Source organism: Tursiops truncatus, chromosome 14 (assembly GCF_011762595.2).
Source record: "Tursiops truncatus isolate mTurTru1 chromosome 14, mTurTru1.mat.Y, whole genome shotgun sequence".
Taxonomy (NCBI): Eukaryota; Metazoa; Chordata; class Mammalia; order Artiodactyla; family Delphinidae; genus Tursiops; species Tursiops truncatus.
In genome coordinates this window covers 77,763,848-77,786,951 of record NC_047047.1, presented here as the reverse complement: position 1 = coordinate 77,786,951, position 23,104 = coordinate 77,763,848, and the positions used below count along the sequence as shown (strand labels likewise).

At 37.8% G+C, this 23,104-nt stretch overlaps 1 protein-coding gene across 8 annotated transcripts in view; it reads right to left on the bottom strand.

Annotated features, from left to right (window-relative positions):
* NBAS (NBAS subunit of NRZ tethering complex) overlaps positions 1-23,104 on the bottom strand; it is a 339,915-nt gene that overhangs the window by 27,255 nt on the left and 289,556 nt on the right. For 6 of the 8 annotated variants that reach the window (XR_004521674.2, XR_012325807.1, XM_033837994.2 and 3 more), the window contains 2 exons: positions 20,564-20,759; positions 335-474 (listed from right to left, as the gene is read on the bottom strand). Coding sequence is in view for 6 of the 8 variants with exons in the window: in XM_033837994.2 (XP_033693885.1) it covers positions 335-474; positions 20,564-20,759 (336 nt within the window). In the remaining 2 variants the exon portion in view is untranslated. Of the gene's footprint in view, positions 1-334; positions 525-16,950; positions 17,067-20,563; positions 20,760-23,104 lie in introns of those variants that run through there. The other 2 variants (XM_033838000.2, XM_033838001.2) reach the window with 2 other exon arrangements.

Genomic DNA, 23,104 nt, shown 5'->3' with positions numbered 1-23,104 from the left:
CAATTTATTCCCCATGGATTCTCAAGTTGGCATTGTAAGCCGTGTTAAAAGAGCGTCAAAACAGGTCCTGGTGAAAATACCGGCACAAAATGATTTTGCTGACATCCTAAATCAGATGTTATTATCAAGCACTGTCTATTTCTGAACAAAATATTTGGCTTTAGGGGTAAGGAGAAATGGAAAGAAACTGTGATATTTCAAGAAAAACAATTCTCATTTCATCTAAAGGTTTATACTGATTTTATATATTTCTTTCATTGGCTCTTCTGAAGGTAGTGATTTTTTAAACCTAGAGTCTAGACAAATAGAAGTCTACTTTTATGTTAATACTCACGTATATTCCCGTTTCACAGGCGGCCAAGCCTGCAGGAGCAAAACCAGGTGCTGGAACTCGACCTCTCGGTGACTGGCCTCCAGGAGCTCCACAAAGAGCGAGTAGCGCTTCTCTTCATCCTCCGTGTCAGTTACGTCCACCTGGAAGGCGGAACACACACTTGAAACCCACAGCAAAGGCCACGGAATTGCTGTCCGGAAAAATTCAAATTTGATTATTTTGATTAAATGCTCTTTCGGAAACTTTTAGTGTGTCAAGGGGAAATTCAACAACATCTCCCCCACCCCTACTCCCCCCAAAACCTTCAAAAGCTCTACGTTTTACCCAACTTCAAACATCTATGTTAAAAATTGCTTAGAACGAAGTCACAGGAAGGTTCTTAACATTCTTTAGCAAAATAAATTCAAACAAGTAGACTTCCATAGAACTGGCTTATTGGCATTCAATGTATGTTATGTTAAAATACTTAACTGTTTCATGTGAAATTATAATAGTTCACCATACTCAATGTTAGCCAATGTTTTTAGTTTAAATTATCCTGCATTGCTAATTTTCATTTTAGAATGAGTATCGCTAAATCTTCACATTGTCTAGAAAATTTCTCTAATTTGAAAGTAAAGATTTTACTAAAGTACATTTGACATGGAATTTTTTTTGCTATAAATCAAAATAAAGTAAAATAACTTTTATTCACATCTCCATTTCTAGTGCAAAAGAAGTCTATCAACTAAAATACTAATTTTTCCTCTCATTGAATAACCAAATGATACTTCTTTTACATTGAGGCAGTCCTCAAGCAAGTCGTATCTCCAACACCTCTGTGAATAAAATGTTTGCTTTTTTTTTAGTTAGAAAGCAGTTTTAAATATAAAAGTAAGCCAAAAGCTGGTTCTCTTGTTTCCTAGCCTCTCCCAACATAGACTCTCTATATTTGGACTCAGATGATGATACTCTGAAAGAATAATGAGAACAGATGGTTACCTATATATTTGCTAAATTGTCTATACTAATGCATGTTTCCAAAACATTTGATTTAATGGTCACCCTGGCTCTGACCCCAGCAGTCACCTGAAAAAGTTATACCATGAATTCTGCATTTTCACAAAAGTTGGTATGTACAATGAAATTACTGGTAATTACCATGTGGAGTCTTCCTCACACAGTGGCCATTCAGATCCTTCCAAACCTGACTTAAAGCCCCATGTCATTCTTCCACAGAATAATAACCCAAAAGCTTTTTCTTGTTTTTAAAATAATTTTATAATACAGTAAGTTAGCTGATCCTTCCAACAGTTTTGTATGGAGAACTGCACAGGTATTTTTAACCTCAATCTACAGATGAAGAAACGGGCTTATCTGTCCTGGTAACATGGCTAGCAAGCAGCAGAGCTGATATATAATTATACTCAGATCAGGATGTTCTGAAGCTAGAGGACTCAGTAAGCTAGAGAAGCTCTGAATTATTTAAATTAGTAGTCTAACTGGGAGTTTGGCAATATTTTCTTGCCTATTTATAAAGAAAGGTTTTAAAAAAAACCAAAACCCTCTCAAACTCAAGACATCCATCTGTCATTATCTGACCTCACCACCTTCAATTCCTCTCCAGCCTTGGGGCCTCCCAGGCGCTCTGTGCAGTCATCACTCCCGCTTCCACCTGAGGAACTTGGACCTGCTTCCTCTGCCTGGCACATTCTTTCTTCAGATACCTGCATGGCTCATTCTCTCATTTCTTTCAAATCTCTCAAATGTCACTTTTTGAGGGAACACACTGTGTAACTACCCCCCCCCCAAAGTAGCATATTCCCCCACCCCTATCTACCTCCCTCACCTTTATTTTCCTTCTTAGCACTTACAAGTACGTGACATATTGCATATTTGTTTGAGAAAACAGAAACTTATTTGTTCACTGGTTTATCCCCACTACGTAAAATAATACCTGATATAGAGTAAATGTACCGTACTTATTTAGTGAATGGATGAAATAATGAATGGATATACAAACGAATGAAGACAATTTATTTATAAAATCTTGTAACGCAGAACTATATTAAATATTCATGGAGTTACCATAAATTTTTGGCTGTTCTTTTTTTATTGGAGATAGATGTAAGGTTTAAAAAAAAGATCCCACCAAAAGGAAATCACTAAAAAAGACCCAGAGGTAGCACGTGTATTGACATTATGTTTCAACCGATGATGCCTTGCGGTTAGCTATGTGATTTCAATAAAGTCCCTTGTTTTGAGTCTCATTTTTCCTCGTCTGAAAATTGGGCTCCCAAAATCCCTGATGTCCCAGGAGTTCTAAGGAGGTCCGCAGCAGGGTAAATGGCTGCTTTCTTCTTTCTGAGTTATAATCTGAGTTTATTTGTAGAGAAGGTTTTGTGCTTAAAAAAATATTTTTTAAACAACTGAATGCTCTGTCTCCCAGCAGCGCCAATATTCCAGTTTCTTTAATTAACTGCACTATAATTAATAACAAGATGATTCTCCCTTACATGGAATGCAGCCATATCACGAAAATGAAGAGATTAGGAAAAAGTGATTCATGTTTTCAATATCATTTAGATTTCTTTCTTTTCAGAAACTATAATAGCTTGTAAATTTTTAGGGCATGAACTGTATCATAAGGGAAGGAAAGAGAAACTAGAAACTATAAATTAGATCTCTCTCTGTTTGTTTTTATATTAGTGTACAAATATTAGTTTCCATTTTAAAAAATGTGTTTGCTAATAAGTGTTTTGTACAATGCCTTTCTCACATGTACACAGAATTGTAAGAGTATGGCTTTGTCGGGAAACATTTTCTCCTGAATCCTCACTAATCATTTCAATTATTAGTAACTTATTTTTCAGAGCATTGACACCCATGTTTAAAATACAAATGTGAAAAATGTAGTAACTTAACACAATTATCCATTTTGTGTATGGACACTTGCATACTCCCTTGTTATCAAAAAGGATGTCAAATTGTTATTACTCAGCTCTTAAGAAAGCAGTTTTAAATTCTATCGCTGTAGCTATGAAAGCTTTACCTTATTTGAGAAGAAAATGGGCCTAAAAATGAACTTGAGCACATGTTTTTTTTTTTAACACATGGTAAAGAATATACTTTGTTGGATAATCATTATATACTCTGATATACAAGTGTTCATCTAGGACTTGTGTCCACATATTAAAATAACTAAATTTATCAAAACTTACCAAAATAACATAAGCTTATCTTGTTCATCATGTCTATAAGGCTTTAAAAATAAATTCTGGTAACTAAAACTCAAAATGAATTTTTGTATAAAGAAATATAAAAGGTAAACATATACAAGGAACTTCCAGCTTGGACAAAATGGCTTTGACCCATTTTTCCCTACTCCTCTCTGCTAAGCACAACTATAAACTATGAAAATAATGAGACACCAAATGAGAACTCTTAAAGGTAGGAAAAAAGAAAGCAAACTAGTTTGGGACCCTAGAACTTGAGGAACAATGCAGCAGGAGGGTATCTTGTGTTCCTTCACCAACAGAAGGAAGACACTTAGACCCAGTGTTTCCTGACTCCTCACCTAGAAACAGAAGACATCGCAGGTAAGGTCATTTCTCAGAATTCCAGAAGAAAGGGAGAAAGAAAGTGGAGCTGAAAGAGTATTTTAAGAAATAATATCTAACAACTTCTCAAATTTGGTGGAAGATATGAATCTACAGGTTCAAGAAGCTGAGCTAACCCCAGAAAGGGTAAGTCCAAAGAAATCCATTCCAAGACACAACCCAATTAAACTCTTGAAAACAAAAGACAAGGGAAAATATCTTGAAAGCACCCAGAACAACACATTACCTAAGAAAGAACAACAATTTGAATAACGGGATTAATCATCTGAAACGATGGAGGCCAGAAAGAAGTGGCACAATATTCTTCAAGTGTTAAAAGAACTGTCAATTGAAAATTCTATATACAGAAAAACTACCCTTTAGGAAAAAAAGGAAAATAAAAACATTTTCAGATAAGGAAAACTAAAAGAATCTGTTACCAACAGCCCTCATCTTAACGACTAGCTAAAGGAAGCTCTTCAAACAGAAAGGAAATGATAGAAGAAGGAACTTTGGAACATCAGAAGGAAGAACGTAGAATACAAAAAGCAGAAATATGGGTAAATACAATAGACTATCCTTTTTTATAGAAATTTTCTAAATTATATTTGATGATTAAAGCAAAGATTATAACACCAACTGATAATCAAGGCAATGATATTTAAAAGCAGAAAGGTAAAGTGGCCCAAACAGAAGTGATAGTTCCACATTATACTCCAAGACAAGGAAGTCCACTCCTACCACTCTTATTTAGCATCATACTAGGAGCTCTAGCCACTGCAATAAGGCAAGAAAAATAAATAAAAGGCATACATATTAGAAAGAAAAAAATAAAATTCTATTTGCAGATAACATGGTTGTCTACATAGAAAATTCAAGAGATCTACTTGGGAAAAAAAAAAAAAAAAAACCCTAGTACTAATGAATGAGTCAGCAAAGGCACAGGACAAAATCAACACAGAAAAATCAACCTCATTTCTATATACTAACAATGAACAAGTGAAAACTGACAATAAAAACATAATACCATTTATAATTGCTTCAAAGAAAATTTTAAAATTTACACGTTCAGGATCTATATCCTAAAAAAATATAAAATGCTGATGAAAGAAATCAATAAATGAAGAGATACACTGTGTTCATGGATGGAAAGACTCAACCTAGTAAAGATGTCAATTCTCTCTAAACTGATCTACAGGTTTAATACAATGTCTATCAAAATCCCAGAACGGTTTTTTGTAGATTTAGACAAGCTTTTATAAAATGTAAATGGAAAGACATTCCCTAGAATAGCTAAAACTATCTTGACAAAGAAGAATAAGGTGGGAGGAATACCTCTACTTGATATTGAGATTTATTATTTAGCTACAGTAAGAAAGATAAGTGGTATTGGTAGAACGATAGAGACAAAGATCAAAAGAACAGAATAGAGAACCCAGCAGCAAATATACCCAACTTATTTTTGACCAAGGGCATAAGCATTTCATTGGAGGCCAGACAGTGTTTTCAACAAATGGTGCTGGAGGAAATGGATATCCCTAGGCAAAAAAGGGAAATAAACCTCAACCCAAACCTTACACTTAATGCAAAAATTATTCAAAGTTGATAAGAGATTTAAATGTATTAAATGTTAAATGTAAAACTATAAATCTTTAGGAAAAAAAACATAAGAGAAAACCGTGAAGATCCAGGGATAAGCAAAGTGCCTCTGCTCATAAGACTTGGAGAAACGTGAGAAATCCATGGAGAATTGTCTCTCAGCAGGTTTTTGAGACGTTTACAACCCATCCTGCTGGGAAAGAGTCCAAGACTAGTCTATCTTAATGCCAAACTCTGTTCTTTAGAAAAGAGTATTAAGTGAAGGTTCCTAAACATGGTTTTCTAGATGACCAAAGAGTTAATACTTCTTTTGAAGAGTAATATTTACTGTAAAATTTATTTAAGAAAATGATGACACACTAAGTTTAAAAAGGTACGTCTTTTGGGCTTCCCTGGTGGCACAGTGGTTGAGAGTCCGCCTGCCGATGCAGGGGACACAGGTTCGTGCGCTGGTCTGGGAAGATCCCACATGCCGCGGAGCGGCTGGGCCCGTGAGCCATGGCCACCGAGCCTGCGCATCTGGAGCCTGTGCTCCGCAACGGGAGAGGCCACAACAGTGAGAGGCCCGCGTACCGAAAAAAAAAAAAAAAAGGTACATCTTTATAATTAGACCCATATATACTAAGCCCCTATACCAGTGACTTGAGTTATTTTCACATATACTATGTATTCTTCTATCATTGATTTCAGCCCTTATAATAAGTTCCACTTATTACTTCTAGTCATTTTCAGTATTTTTCTTAGGTTTTCCAGAAATTAGGATGATACAATCTATAATAATGGTAAGTTTGACTTTTTAAAAAGTTATAGCTCCTACTTCTGTTTCTTGTCTTGCTACACTGACTAGGATGCTGAAAAATAATAATGATATTGGGCATTCTTGTTTTGGTTTTAATTTTAATGAAAATGCCTTCAAATTTTTAGTGTTAAAAAAGTCAGCTATAATTAAAATCCTAGTGATCAGCAGGGAATATGAAGCACAGCAAATGATCAATACACATTTTTGGTAAAAAATATAATAAAAATATTGATGTTATCTACATACTTTCTATAAGATGGTTTTGTCCCAATATATTTTCATATCACAACTAGTAATAGTGCTCATTAATGGTAAAAAAATTTAAACAACTTTCAGTTGAAGAAAATCACTGTCATAAATCTGACAAATTATCTAAAAAAAAAATTTAGGAAGAGAAGTATTGCTCTGAGACAATAAAAGTTAAAGCAAACACATCTCAGAGGCTTACAGAGGTTGTGAGAGCATGTGATTTATATTAATATCATGGGAACTAAAATTCCCTAAAATACCCCAAAACAAGGTACCTGGCTGAGCATAAATGTGGACCTATGAAAGAATCAGATTCTCTCTTTTCTGAGGAGTACTGCAGTCCGTATTGAAATATATATTCCCAGTATCTAAATATATTTCATAAAAGTATAAGAGGTACAGAGAAATGACTTCGGTGTCCAAACAGAATATGAAATGACTATAGAATGTATTTTAAAAGAGAGGAAAAACTAACTGTAGGTGGCTATCAAATGCTCCAACATACTTCATAAGGACTTCATAGCATACTTCATAACATACTACCATAAAGAGACTCTAAAATAAATAATAAAGGGCAATTCAATTAAATGTGCAGCTTTTAAAACAGTGTTGGTAAAGTCAAAGCAATACAGAAAAATGTTTATTTTGGAGACATTACTGGACGTTTCTGAGGCTTAATTTCCTCTTTTGTAAGATGAAGATCCTTCATATTTATATCACGGTTGTGAACATTAAATAAGAGGATACAAATAAGATAGCTAGCAAGAGGCTGGCACATGGTAGGCACACAATAAATGATGGGTATTATTTATATTATCATCTATATAATATGCTAGATATAAAAAAGCAGAAAGCTGGATGTGTGCCATGATTTCTTCTAACAAGAATCATGCCTATAGATTAGGCAGGACAGAAAAAGAATACAGAGAAACATGGCTATTTTAGGATAATGGAATCATGGGTTAACTTTTATCTCTTTTTAAAGTCTCATTTATTTGTGCAACAATTAGAGTATTTGAAATGACTCTCAAGCATGCCTTCCAAAGAGCAGGAAAAATAAAATTGAGAGAAATTGCTATTTTTTTTCCTACACTTTGTTTTATCCTGTCCTTTTCCCCAGTGAAAACAAAAGGAACATGTATCTGTTTTAACACTTCTGTCCCTTCCCCAGTGAGCAGGGGGTGAAAATGTTCACTATTTTACAGGCACCATAGAGTTGGTGACGACTCCATACTGACACCAGTAACTAAGTATCACAGGATTTTAAAGGGCAAAATTCGAATGTGACTCAAACATAAGAATATTTTTCTCCCTTTTGTCTGAAACTGATGTTTCTCTCCTCATTGAATTGGGTGACTTTAGCCCTTGAGGTAAGTCAATTTGTCAAGCAGCTGCAGCCTTCTTATCAGACACATAGTCACTGTCCTTGAAAAAGTGGACTGAATCACTTATTCTCAGATGAGAACAGCTTTAACCTTAAATTTCTCTGAGGCTGCTTGAAAGTGAACATGACTATCTTAAACTGAGGCACCTCTCCTGAAATCGGCACCTTCCTATAGGCATTGATAGCAGCTTACCTTATCTTCAGATATCTGTAAACATGAACAAGGTATTAATGCATATGAAAGTATGAATAGAAAAAAATTACCAACATGTAGAGGATTATTACTGATAGTAGTATCATTAGTCACCATATTCCTATCCTGAATGTGAGTTTATGAGCTGTTCTAAAAGGCTCATATGATGACACCTGATTTAAAGTTACCAAGGCACTGTGCAACTCCATTCACGAACACAGTAAAGTCAGACTGAGCTTTCTGTACACAGGGCTTCAAAATACAAAACAAACAAAAATCCCTACTTCAATAGATATACAGAAATATGAAAAGGTAACAGAAATGATAGAATACTAGACCATTGTATGTTACAGCTACTCCTTTTATAAGGTTTCTGGTGGCCAACACTGTCTGTTGTGTCCACTGGGTCTAATCAAGCTCTCTGGTGAAGGAAAGTCAAATTTTTAGAAGACAAAGAAGTCATAAGCTTCTGCTGGACTTAGTCAGAAGCTGTTAGACTTACCCCACCAATCTCAGCAGTGCTTAGACCAGTATCTGGCACACAATAAGTACTCAGTACACAGTATTATTACTATTAACTATAGTAACTGATTATTATTCTTAGATAAGAGAATATAAACAGAACGGAAATTACGATCATGTCCATTTCTGAGTATTTGTAAGTTTTATTAAATAGAAAACATAAAATTGTGGAAATAGGACTAAAGTTTAAATACTAAAAGTAGGATAGCTATCTTCTAGGAGATTTTCCCATTTCTATGGCAGAGAACTAAAGAATAGATGTAGCTACTGAGACAATTTCATAAGTACTATATCTTGCACTGCTTATAATAAAGGCAAAACGTGTTGTTGAGACAGCCTGAAGGTTCAAACAGCCTTCCCTAGCCCACGCGGAGGGAAGAATACCTACCAAAGAGAGGGTGTACGGATAAGGAACAAAGAAATGAGAGGCTGAATTATTTCCCACCTTTGCCTCTAGGTCTGGTGATGAGCACAAACATTTAGCCTCTGCTTCTCTCCTAAGGTATACCAGGAAAATGATATTGTATATCATTGTATATTTGTGAACTCCTCAAGAATAAACGGTTCTCTATTGCCATAAAAAGTCTCTCCTAGGGCACAGCAAACATGCCCTTGGGATGGGGGGGAAACCCAATGAAAGAATTAAGTTCCAAAGGGTTTTCCAGATGTTTGAGGCTGTATGTGCGGTGCATAAACACATGAACATACACAAAAAGCTAGCAAGCACACTTATGAGCCATGTTCTACAGCCTACTTAATTTATTGTATCTCAAAAGAGAGAAATTACACAATAAAGCATTCCATAGTCACTCTCCGTAAGTGCTGTTGTAACTTCAATACATATTTCCACACGGCTAAATATAATATTTAATGAAAACATTTTTAAGTGAGACATATGAGAGGGGGAAGATACTTTGTTTTAAAATAAGAAGATTTGCCTTACAAATTTTTTCTCTAGGACAAATAATCACGCCATAAGGGTCTCCATAAATACACACGTTTACTTTAAAGAACTGCTATACAAGCCAATCTTTTAAGGCCAGACTTTGTTTTTTAGTTAATGTTGATAAAGTATTAATAGAATAAGTCATGGAGCTGGAAATGCTTGCACTGTAGAGTATCATTCAGACTCAGGTGGAATACTGGCCCTGCCACCTCATAGCTCTGTGACCATGTAAAAACACCTCACCAAGCCTTAGTGCTTTCATTTGTAAAAATAAGGTAGTAATACCTAACCTATCAGGGTACTTTGAAAATAATATAACATAACATAATATATAACATAATACAGGACAATATACATACATACACACACACCTCTATAGGTATCTAACACTGAGTTAACACTGAGCCACTATGGCAGCCACAGTATTGGTAGTTCATTATTATACATCATTCTGCTATGTTTTAGTAGAGGTACTATAAAGATTTCCGAACTACTCTGAGCCTATTTGCTCATGTGTTGAATGGAATGATAAGATCACTTCCATCAAAAGGGTTATTATGATTTGTATCAGTTTCATAGTGATATCACAGGGAGACCTGCGTCAAAATCTTCCTGTGATTTAGGAAATTTCCTTTTTTTCTTGCAAATATGCTCATTTGACTGCCTTGATAATTATGTAAGCAACAAAATTCCTCATTAAAAAAATGGATCCATGACTTTGTCTTATAATCAGCTTCTCTACTGTTCTGTGTTTAATGACACGTTCCACCACTGACTCGTCCTTGACCAGAATCATGGAAGTCCACACCGAAACATCTTTTTTGCCAACACGGCTAATTTCAAATGTTGCATAATACAGAATTATCTATCCAGTATATATCCTAAAATTTATTCCAGTAACTGCATCTTTTAAAAATGTGATGTTGGGCTTCCCTGGTGGCGCAGTGGCTGTGAGTCCACCTGCCGATGCAGGGGACACGTGTTCGTGCCCCGGTCCGGGAAGATCCCACATGCCGCGGAGCGGCTGGGCCCGTGAGCCATGGCCGCTGAGCCTGCGCATCCGGAGCCCGTGCTCCGCAACGGGAGAGGCCACAACGGTGAGAGGCCCGCGTACCGCAAAAAAAAAAAAAAAAAAAAATTTAAAATGTGATGTTGTTTGCATATTGTGTTACACCAGGACATTTTGCTCATTTTGTCTGAAAACATTTTAAATATGCTAATATCCCCATGTAAACATCAACTGTAAACAATTGATTGCCATTTCTCTATGGACAAAATCTTCCACCTGTAGGGATGTAGGAAAACATACTTCTAGTAAATGTTTTTATTATTTATTCAAAAAAAAGGGTTATTATGAGGTTCGAATGATAAGATACACATACAAAGCCTAATGTTTGGTTCACAGATGGCCCTAAAAAACATGAAAACTGATAGTATGTGAAGCATCTTCTCAGCTTAAGTAAAAACAGATTTCTGCTGTAATGACCAGAGTTTTTATTTTGAATCTATTTTTATTACAGTTAGAAGTTATCCAGAGAATTATGCGTAGTAGAAGAAAATGGTGGCCATTGAGTTATGTGGCCTCCTATATATTCTCTGTATAGAATACCCACATATCCTCCAAAACAAAAAGAACAAGAATAAACTAAATAAAACCCATACATTCAGCACAATTACAGGCCAAGAATGTCTAAACTTCAAAGTATCGTAAGTGAAAAAGGAAGCATGCCAAACTCCAAAGAATGTTCTCTCACATTCCACGTAAATGTGTCACATATTCAGGAAGTGGATCCATAATTGAAATAAACACGAACAGCAAAAACCATACAAATAGATATAAAATTAATCTATAAGTGAATAAGCAAACCACAGTGGAGGTGGTGTGTGTGTGTGTGTGTGTGCGCGCGTGAAAAAGAGAGAGAGAGAAGGGGAGGGAGGAAGAGAGAGAGGGAAGAAGTAACCTTGAAAAAAGATTTCTGAGTACTATTACTCTAAGGCTAAAGACAAAAAGAGCTCTACACAAATATTCTAGCTAGTAAGTTGGCTGGAATTTCCAGAACTACTTTATGTGTACTCTAGGATTAAGCAAATAAATAAATACATTGTGGATAATGAGAGTCAAGTTTCTCACTGACAGAGAAAGGAGTTCACAAATAAGGACAGAGAGAAAACTAAACTGTGTGGAACTGGATTGGAATTGGAAGGATCAATACAAACTCATGGTTTTTAAAATGAATATAGACAGACATAAAAATAGATGTAGACATACGTGTGCTCTGTCCCCTAAGAGGATCTACAAACTATAATGCCACTGCATCAATGAGTACACCTAGCACCCGAGTCTTGGCTTCTAAATGTCACTCTTTATTTAAAAAATCAAGCTCTTTAAAGTCAATGACTGAATCCAGTTCCAGGCAGGGAAAGTGTAAGAGGGTCTCGAACATCTGTGGTTCAAACAGTGATGGGATGGGCACAAGTCAAAAGGATGCAGGAGAAGACCTGAGCAAAGCATTAAAATGGCGATAGTAATAGATTACAACCGCACAACAAAATGAGAATCCTTGAGCTTGTAGTGATGTAAATAAATAAATGAATGAATAAATACATACAGGGGAGAACAAATGATAAAAAATACCATTTGGGAGATACCACAGTGATCATTAACTCAGGCGACAGTCATCAATGCATGCTAAAATTAGCTGGTGAAAGTACAGCGAGAAACAGTCCTTACACAATCTCAAAGTACCTCAACACAAGACATGTATTAATCCCAAAGGGAAAAAAGGTAATTTTATATAGAAGAAATATGGTTGACACCACCTCAATCAAGTGATCAAAATGAACACTGTCAGTAAAGGAACACAACAGTACCGTATATCTCCTAAGATAATGTAGTGGGAAGGACCCAAAATCACTTCTGTGGTATTCTCACCAAAAATGCACAACTTGGGCTTCCCTGGTGGCGCAGTGGTTGAGAGTCAGTCTGCCAATGCAAGGGGACACAGGTTCGTGCCCCAGTCCGGGAAGATCCCACATGCCGCGGAGCGGCTGGGCCCGTGAGCCATGGCCGCTGAGCCTGTGCGTCCGGAGCCTGTGCTCCGCAACGGGAGAGGCCACGTCAGTGAGAGGCCCACATACCGCAGGAAAAAAAAAAAAAAACACAACTTGAATACACGAACAAAACTCAGACAAAGTCAAATTTAGTGGTATTTTATAAAATAATTGGCCAGTGCTTTTTAAAAAATGTCAAGGTCATAAAAGGGGGGGGGCGGGAAGAATGAGGAACTATTTCAGATTACGGGACCCTAAGGAGACATGGCGTTAAGTACAACGTGTGACCTGCACCGGCCTCGGATCAGAAAAAACCATTAGTGGGCCGACTGACAAAATCTGAATGATGGGTAAAAAAGATAAGGTGTTGTATCAGTGTTAGCTGTAGTCATCTGAGATGGTAATATTTGGTGAACCAACATGAAGAATATGTAAAATTCTTTGTATAGTTGACATTTTTTTGGTATTAAATATAAAATTTTCAAAATGAAAAGTTAAAAAAATTAGAGAACTTACATCCAACTACCTCACATCCACACCACCCTCCGGTATTCAAACACCTGTACGTTTCCTGCTTCTTTCCCCCTATTTTTCTTCAACTTTTCCCTCTAATGCATTAGAGGAATGAAGAGACAATAGCAATGCAGCTCCTTGGGAGCACGACTGCTACTAAGCAAAGGGCACTTGGATATAACTGCCTCACTATAAACAAAGCCAACTGGGCTGAGCAGACCCCGGGGAAGGGTGCCCTGTGATGGACTCAAAGCCACCCCCATGCAGTGACATTTACTAAACTCAAGTTTATTCCCCAGGAGGTGGTCGCTGTGAACTAAGGCACACGTAAGGCTATGAGGACAATCTGCCTGCGTGAAGGGGATAAACAGGGCCTCCCTATTTCACCCCCACTTCCCAAAAAAGTGCTGTTGAGATTTAAAACACACTACTGACAGCCCTGAACTTCGTGTCTTTCTCCACAAAACCGGGTTCTTCTGTATTTCCTAGCTAGCTAAGGAGCACCACTTCCTCCCTGGTAACGTTAGCAGAAATCAGAAAGGCACTGGACTCGTGTCTCATCCCCTGCACCCAAGCAGTCACTGAGTCCACTGGCAGAAACTCCTTCAGCTCTCTTTTCTATCCTCTTCCATCTTCGAAGCTGATACAAAGTTCAGGGCCAAGGTCAGGCAACCTGACCACAGCCTCTGTCCCCTAACTGGTGCCCCTCCAGTCCCGTGTTCACGCAGAGGTCAGACGGCTTCTCCTAAAGCCCGGATCTGATCACGCTGCTTCTTGGGCACCAATTTTCCGGGAGGCCTTAGGGTCACTGGGGTAAAAGCTGAGCAGGACACGGGGGCGGCTCCACCGTCGGACCTGCTTCTCTCCAGTTTCATCTCCCAGTGGCTCCTGCTTCCACACCGTACACCCAGCTGTGCTGAACTCAGGTCAAGAATGCCCTCCTCAGAGCAGTCTTCCTCACCACCTCCAGACAGAACAGCTGCCTGCCCTCCTGAGCCCACGCACCGTGCAGACTTTTACCACAGCACCGAAGCACTTAGAGGATTTGCTTCTCTGTTCACAAATCCACATCCTCCATCGGATAGGAGTCCCCACACCAACAGCGTCCATCTACCTGGACCGGAGTCAGAGCTTTGCATGTGCCATTCCATTTAACCCTCACACATATTATTCCCATTTTACACATGAGGAAACTGAGGTTGTAAGAGGGTCAGTAACTAGTTCAAGTCCCCAGAGCTAGTCAGTGGTGAAACTGGGATTTGAATGCAGGTCTACCTGGTGAAGAGCCCAAACGCTTTACTACCATTTGCTTTGTCTCTTTTTCTAACCCCAGAGAGTAGCACAGTGAACGGTGCATAATCTACGCTTGAAGAATCTTCGATGAATATTTCACATACCGTACAGTTCAAAGAGCAGTTATTAGGCACATTTTTCAGAATGTTTTAACTGAGCAGCAATTAACACATATAATGCTGTGTATTGAGAGAGTGAAAAATGCTAGAAGATGAAGCAATGTTTCCTGTTCTCTGAATCAAACTCCTGATTTCTCACACTTAATCACATCCAATCCACATAAAGTGACAGTGGGAAGAGAAAAGGACAGCAGAGCATGCTACCGAAATGTTACTGCTGAATGTATTCCCCTGGCAAATAGGAAGAGGAGTGCTATAGGGCCAAAAAGAACACAGGCTTCCAGATCACACAGAACTGGATGTGAACTCCAGTTCTATAGCTCACAAGCTGGGCAGGTCATGTAACCTCATCTTCTAGGTCACGTGACCTCATCTAAAACACAGCGAACGGTAACTACTTTGCAAGGCTGTTTTAAAGATGAAGTGCAGTGATGTGCACTTAGGACAGACACAGTCCGCAGTCTCCTTATCTTCCCCCAGTGATGCCAGTGACAAGAGGGTGAAATCTTTAAAGGAAGAACCCATTATTCATAAGGAAGGACCTTCTCAAGGTCTCCAAACATTTGCAGAACCCAGTAATACGGATGTTCGCTTAACTTGAATCATTTTAGGAAAAAAGGCACGTTGATTTCTTGTTCATATGTGGACCAACGTGCTTCTGATTTGTTTGCTTCCACATGAGAAGCAACTAGCTGGTCAGAAATCACCATCGGCAAAATACGGCAAGTTAATACAAAATAGTACCAATCTAAAAGCACCAGGCCACCCTCTAAGGAAACAGTTGCATTATTCCAAGCAAATCATTTTATTTGCATGTAAGGGGGAAGCAGCATGGTCTAATCATCATTCATGGCAAGAATGTCGGACTGAACGTCAGGAGTCTCGGCCTTGCCACTTTAAAGGTGACCTTGGACATGTTTTTTAAGATTTAATATTCATTTATTCAACAAATACTTACTGAGTGTCTGTAAGATCCCTGTTCTCATGGAATTTATATTCTAATGGAAGAAGAAAGACATCACATAATAAATAGACCGACAGATAGAGGGGAAGAAGTTAGCAGATAGGGGTAAGTGATTAGAAGAGAAAAATGCTCATAAAATAGGTTGTGACTGGGTGGTTGTAGTCATTTTGGAAATGGTGACATTTATGCTAAAATCTGAGGACGTAACTTCTTCCTTTTTGGACATCCACATCCCTCTCTATACAATGTGACTACTGAACAAGGATGCTTTTGAACGTGTCTTCTAGTTCTAGGAATTTGTGATTTCATGGCTATTAGAGAAGTACTCGCGTGAACACATATTTTTAACATCAAATATTACCCTGTATTTAAGAAAATCATTTATGGCAATGAGTCTTAGCTCTGAAGACATTTAAGGTAACAGTAATTCTTCTGTAATGAACTAAAAATAGCTTTGCACACTTAACTTTTCCTACTGATCTTTGTCGGAGCTCTGTCTGACAAGGAAGTGAGTATTTTGTTGATGTTCTGGCAAATGAAGCCAAGCTGGCCTCTGATGAGAAGGGCTCATGTATCCTTCCATGTATAAATGAATTTGTAATGAGGTTAGAAGTTGTCTTAAACTAATTCTTCCTGTTGATCACTTACAACCACAAATTCAGACAGACTGAAATTGTACGAAGTGAAATGCAACTCTAAGCCACATGTTCTTTTTTACATAAAAACAGAAAAAAAAACTGAGGTGACGGGGTATGAAATACTTTAAGGAAACATCAGTATTTTGACCCATATTTTTCATGTACCAGTTAACTAGAAAATTACAAAACCTGAAAAACTCAGATAAATTGTACCACGGGAATTAACACATTACACTCATTCCCCTCCCCCTCTACCTTCCTCCCTCCCCTCTGTCTCCCTGCTGCTCATCAAGCTGGGGCACATTTCTGGGACGGAAACGAAGGCCTTTCAAGCTGTTGAAAAATGAGGGCCCGTATTCTGCAGGAGCTGGCTGGCTTCCCAGCAACACATTGATTAGCGGGATCACTACTTTGGGCACCTTGAGGATAATTAAATATTAAGTCCCTATTTGATGTATGCAAAGTCTGCCTAAGAGGATTACCAGCCTCAGTGAAGGTAGCAGTCCCACGTTTTCTGGTAATTGAACATTGCAGTGTCATTACCTATTCTTATCTTTACACTGTAAGACTGTCTCTATCCTTAATATTACCTTTGAGGATGGAGAAGGAGACAGGGAGAAATTAAGAAAATGAGAGCCTGTGCAATCAGCACTTTGGGGTCTTCTAGGTGTTTGGGATATGGAGATGAAGACGACCTCTGTCGAAGAAATGACAGAGGCGAGCAAACCATCCCCTGACTCCTCTGGTCCAAGGTCCCATTTTACATACCAAGCAGCCAAGGCTCACAGTTTAAGAATCTTCTCCAAGACCATGAACAACAGTGGAGGGAGGATGGAGACACATGCATATGATTCGTCCACCAGCGCCCCAATCTTTCTACTGGTCTAGTGAGAGATAACATAGTTTTTTAAAAACAGTAATGAAGACTACCTCAAATTTAAACTACGGGCATAGTTCTACAGCATTCCAGAGGTTGTTGCTACTTCCATTCTGATGTTACAAATTTTTTGCATTCATTTTCTAAATAGCAAACAGCTATTTTATAAGGCAGCGTTCTCCTACCAAATTCACTTGCCCTCCAAAATAGATCTGAATAAGCAAGGCGAGGCTGACATAGAAAACTTAACTTTTAAAGGAGGAGACACTCAGTGATTTAATTTATTTTGAAGAAGTCTACGAACGAATAACATAATTAAGCCACTATGGTAGGTTTTTTTTTTAATTGAAGCATAGTTGACTTGCAGTGTTGTATTAGTTTGAAGTGTATGACATAATGATTTGCTATTTTTATAGATATACTCCATATACAGTTATTATAAAATATTGGCTATATTCCCTGTGTTGTACATTACATCCTTGTAACTTATTTGTTTTATACCTAATAGCTTGTAACTCTTAATCCCCTCCACTTACCTTGCCCTCTCCCTACCGCTCTCCCCTCCGGCAGCCATTAGCTTGTTCTCTGTACCTATGAGTCTGTTTCTGTTTTGTAATATCCATTTGTTTTATTTTTTTAGATTCCACACAAAAGTGACAACATACACTGTTTGTCATTCTCTGACTTACTGGGTTGGCCAAAAAGTTCATTCAGGTTTTTTGTTACATCTTACAGAAAAAGGCCAAAATTCAACCTTTTTGGCCAACCTAATATTTCACTAAGCATAATACCCTCCAGATCCATCTGTGATGCTGTAAATGGCAAGATTCCATTCTTTTGTATGGCCTAGTAATATGCCACTGGAGATATATCTCTGTATATCTATCTATCTCACATTTTCTTTATCCATTCAACTGTTGACAGACACTTAGGCTACTTCCATATCTTGGTTATTGTAATCAGTGCTGTTATGGACGCTGACACGTACGTATCTTTTCGAATTAGTATTTTCATTCTTTTTGGATATACACCCAGGAGTGGAACTGCAGGATCATATGGTAGTTCCATTTTTAATTTTTTGAGGAACCCCCCTACTGCTTTCTATAGTGGCTGCCCCAGTTTACACACCCACCAACAGTGTGCTAGAGTTCTCTTTTCTCCACATCCTTACCAGCCACATGTAAAAAAACGAAATTAGAACATTTTCTCACAACTTATACAAAAATAAACTCAAAATGGATTAAAGACCTAAATGTATGGTAGTTTCCTTATTTCTACTACCAAATACGTTAAGAAACTCAGATCATTAGCTTCCAAGGACCAGGAAATTGTTCTTATACAGAGGGAAAGTAGGAGGAGGTAGAAAATGTAAAAAGCGAAGGAGACAGGAGATGACTTTTACTAAAGTCAAGAGACACCCTGGAGAGATGTTTGTTGAGGGCCTGAAAAGCTCACAGCACCAGAGGAAACACTGGCCAAACGAGGAGCAACACGCAGACTTTGCAAATGAGAGACAACAGTGTGTATTCAGTGAAATTAAGGTCAAGTCAGCTTAGAAAAGTACATGGAAAAGGAGTCTTAACAAAGCTAAGCTCCCTTAAATACTGTCTTTGGAACAAGTTCAGCTAAGATGAAATTAAAATCGGAGAAATAGCCAGAAGTCATCTAAAAGCTGCAACTTGTTCTCTGAATAACTGGAACATCAAGGAAAACTCAAAAGAAGAAATAGTGGTTATACTTATATTATTTCTGAAGCATTTAGACCCAAATATCAGAGTGTATGTTCTAATGTGTCAACACAACAGGTAAGATGGATATTTTCCTCTTTTCCCAGTTTCCACGTTGCTTCATAACATTTCCGGTGCAGAGATCTGACATGAAGTGAGGCTCCAACCACAGAAGCCGGCCTCATCGTCCTGCCAGGACAGAGGCATCAAGGAAGATGCAACTGAAAAAGGCTGAGAACTTGAAAAATGGAGGTTCTGTCAGAAAAGTACATAAAAGTCAGAGCGCTCATTTGTTTCAGGATGAGTCAGAACTTAAGGTTCCACACGGCAAAAATAATGTGACCTAGTTTGGAGCTTACCTCCGAGATGCTTTGGGGACCTTCGGGTCTGCTGAAAACAAGCACACCTCGAGCATTCACTATGCCAGGGGCCTGGAGTATATATCATAGCCCATTGCATTAGTGTTCACAGACTGCTCCTGAAAAAGCCCGTTAGTGGTCTCTTGATGCAATTCAAAGCGAAATGCTGACACTAAATAATGTGATATGGTCATGATGCTTCAGAGAGTATTATTCAGGTATTCGTGACTTTTAATACAATCCATTTCAGCAATGTGGCAAGATTAGAGAATCTTTGATAAGTCCATCTTGTTTGAATCTCAAATTCCCTAACTCTGAAGAATAGGTAACAGTATTTACCTGTTTCTCTCACAGAGGGAAATAAGAATATGTGAGGTAATTCTAAAGATGCTCTGAGAGGAGTCTCGAGACGTCCTTAATATTTGGTTCTTTTCTAAAAGAAGTTCATTGTTCTTTAAATGAAATAATAAGGAAACAAACAGAAATGATAAAGCAGCGCTTTAAAATTAGAAGGTCAATTGAGTTGGAATCAGACTTCCAGGAAACTCTTTTGCAGACTAGATTAACCTAGGAAGTCTTATTTTCTAACTTTTATTGGCCTGTAGTCTACTCTGCAAGCTAAAGCGCTTGATTAAGTGCTGACTCTTAGATCCTATGCTTTCAGGATGCATCAGTTTAGAATCTAAGCCAAAATTCAACAGCCACCGTATTGCGATTTAGGAATTGGCATTTCCACTTACTCAATCAACAAGCATTTAAGCTCTGAACGTGTGCACAGCGTACTTAGAGGGATTTGAAAAATGATAGGTATATCCTCCAGGGTTTCTCTGTTTTCAGGTAGTGGGGAGACAAAACTTTTAGTAGTAGTAGTGACAGCAGTAATAATAATAATAATAGATCAAATGTGTGGACCTCAAGGTTCAATGAATTACGTTTGAAATGGTCAGGGAAGGGTCCAGACAGGTGATGGACTGAGTGAGCCCTGAAGGATGATACGGAGGAACCAAGATCTCGTGTGCCTGCTGCATTTTGTCTGTGTGTGTACAGAAGAGAAGGGACGGCATAACAGTGCCTGGGCAGAGCATAAAAGAAATGAAATAGCTATACTGCATGCTGAATTTCCACTTAGATCTGCATTTCTCCAGGGAAAGGGTGAGCTGCCATAATTAACCGATGCTACGAAAAATCCTGACTGTTCCCTATGAAGAGAAAAATTAGATACACGTGTTAGGCGACTGAGGCATCATCTACTATGCATATTCACACACACGGAAAAATAAAAACAAAATCTGTTGCACGTATTTAACTACTACAAAGTTGGACTGATGAACACACCGGGAAGTTTGCATTAGCGAGCTGATTGCTCACCTGAAGGTGGTTTAAAGTAATCAAGAAATAGCAGTCAGATGCTCCCTTACCTGTCTCTGGGGCCAAGTGGCTTTGAGGATGGCCTCCGTTCTAAAGAACACAAGGAGCCTGCCATCCTCCTCGGTCAGGTGAAATGACTGTTCCAGAATCTGCAGCACTTGAATGCGGGGCCTCACGGGCCAGGCGTCGTCAGCACAGAAAGGCCGCAGCCACTCCAGCAGGTCCTCAGAGGACACCAGCTCTTCTCTGCAAAATCAAGGGTTAGATTAAAAAGAAAAAAAAAAAGACTTAGTAGTTTCTAATTCCAGTAATCAAATGTGGTGACTGATCTAAACAACTGTTTGTTGGGTGACTTTATTTTTTTTCCTACTGCGAGGAAAAATGTAGGTTTTAAATGGCTTAAAGCAAACCACATTAGGTGTTTAAAACCTATGTAAAATGCATGTGATTTTTAAACAGTATCATATTCGAATGAGTTACAGAAAGCAGATAAACATAATCAATATGTTCTTAGCTACTCCATTTCTTAAGCCAAGTTTATTAAGAGGCACGGCTTATTTCAAAGTTCTACGAAGATGTATGCCCAGTGCCCATCCAGTTCCCAGGGCTTAAAAGACTCCCTTTTTGGGCTTCCCTGGTGGCGCAGTGGTTAAGAGTCCGCCTGCCGATGCAGGGGACATGGGTTTGTGCCCCAGCCCAGGAAGATCCCCAAATGCTGCGGAGCGGCTGGGCCCATGAGCCACAGCCGCTGAGCCTGTGCATCCGGAGCCTGTGCTCCGCAACGGGAGAGGACACAACAGTGAGAGGCCCGCGTACCGCAAAAAAAAAAAAAAAAAAAGACTCTTTTTGTATTGAATTGAATCGACAACTAGCTCAATGGGCAAAATTAAAGATTTTCAAATCAAACAGTTTTCAATAGAACACTGCTTTACAGTGATAACTGTTTCTATTGATAATAGTTTACATAGGAGGGTGCTAGAGTCTTGGATAACCAGGTAGGCATCTGGAAAAAATCTTTGATTGAAATATTATTTTAGTCTTGGCAAACAAAATAACTCTTGTAATACAATTTTCATGAATGGCTTATCTCATCAACTAGTTAATAACTCTGAATTCAAAGAAAAAGAAAAAAGTATGGTTTATTTCTACTAATGATACTAATAGTGCCAGGCATCATTAGGTAATTTTATATAAACTATTACTAGTTGACAATAACTATACAAAGTAAATATATTTACTTTGTAAATATTTCATTGAAAATTTTTTCAGTTTTATTGAGATATAATTGGCATATAACATTGTATTAGTTTAAGGTGTACAACGTCATGATTTATGTATATATACTGCAAAATAATTACCACAGTAAGTTCAGTTAACATCCATCATCTGACATAGTTACAAACTTTTTTTTCTTGAGATGAGAACTTTTAAGATCTCTCTTAGTAACTTCCAAATATATAATATATTGTTAACTATAGTCATCATGCTGTACATGTAAATTCCATTTTATAGATGAGGAAAGAGACTTCATGGAAGTGCTAGTGTATGCCCACAACAACTATACTAGTGCAGTATGACCCCAAAGTCCATGTTCTTTCTACTATTTTTCTGTGATAGAATTTAAATAAGGGGTTAGAGCATCAAATATGATACTACCTTAAAAATAAAATATGAATGTGTGATTATTAAAGAACTGGGAGGTCTAAAAGAATTTGTCGAAGGGGACATTTGTACAACTTTCTATCCAGTACTAGAATCTTTTCATTTATAACCCCAAATGGACCATCTTAGGAAAACAACTTATTTGATGACGATGTCGATGAATTACTACCATCGATGACTGTTAAGAGGTCGCTCATACAGAAGCCTCACTTCCACAAGGCCCTAGAGATCCAGGCTAACGCACTGACTTATATACATTCTTTTATAACCAGATCCTTAGGCTTTCACCAATAAATCACCTACATCAAGTTCCAAATTCCATGAACTAACAAGACCACAGAAAATTTTTTTAAAACTTCTGAGAATAAAACTCTGCAATACCACTGAGTATTTCTCTCAGTGTGCATTCTATAATATACTTGCCAATACAATTTCAGGGCAATTTAAATTTAAAAAAAACGTTTGTTATTTGTATTTAGGAATAAAATATATTACAAAATGCCATGGACAACTGGTTCAAGCATTTCCTAAATTTACAGACATTTGTTAGTTTTACCTATGAGTGCCACTCTTTATATGTATCAGAAATGTCAAAACTGGGGTGCAAAAGAAGCAGAATGCTATAAATATTTCCTGGATATCTACTACTTGAAAAGCAAACAGACAGTACTGTGTAGTGGAAAGAGTATTATTTTGGAATTTGATGGACCTATGAATCTTTTCCTAAGAACTCTCAATAAAAATCATGAATGTCATCATTCCCGTCTTACAGTTAAGTAGACAAAGGTCCTGAAAGTGTGTCTGTTGGAGTCTTTGCAACCAAGATAACTTATATAAAGTACCCAGAATTGTATGTGGCACAGAGGAAGGATTTAATAAACAGCAACCATCATCCGAATGATCATCATCATTTTATTATCAGCATCAAC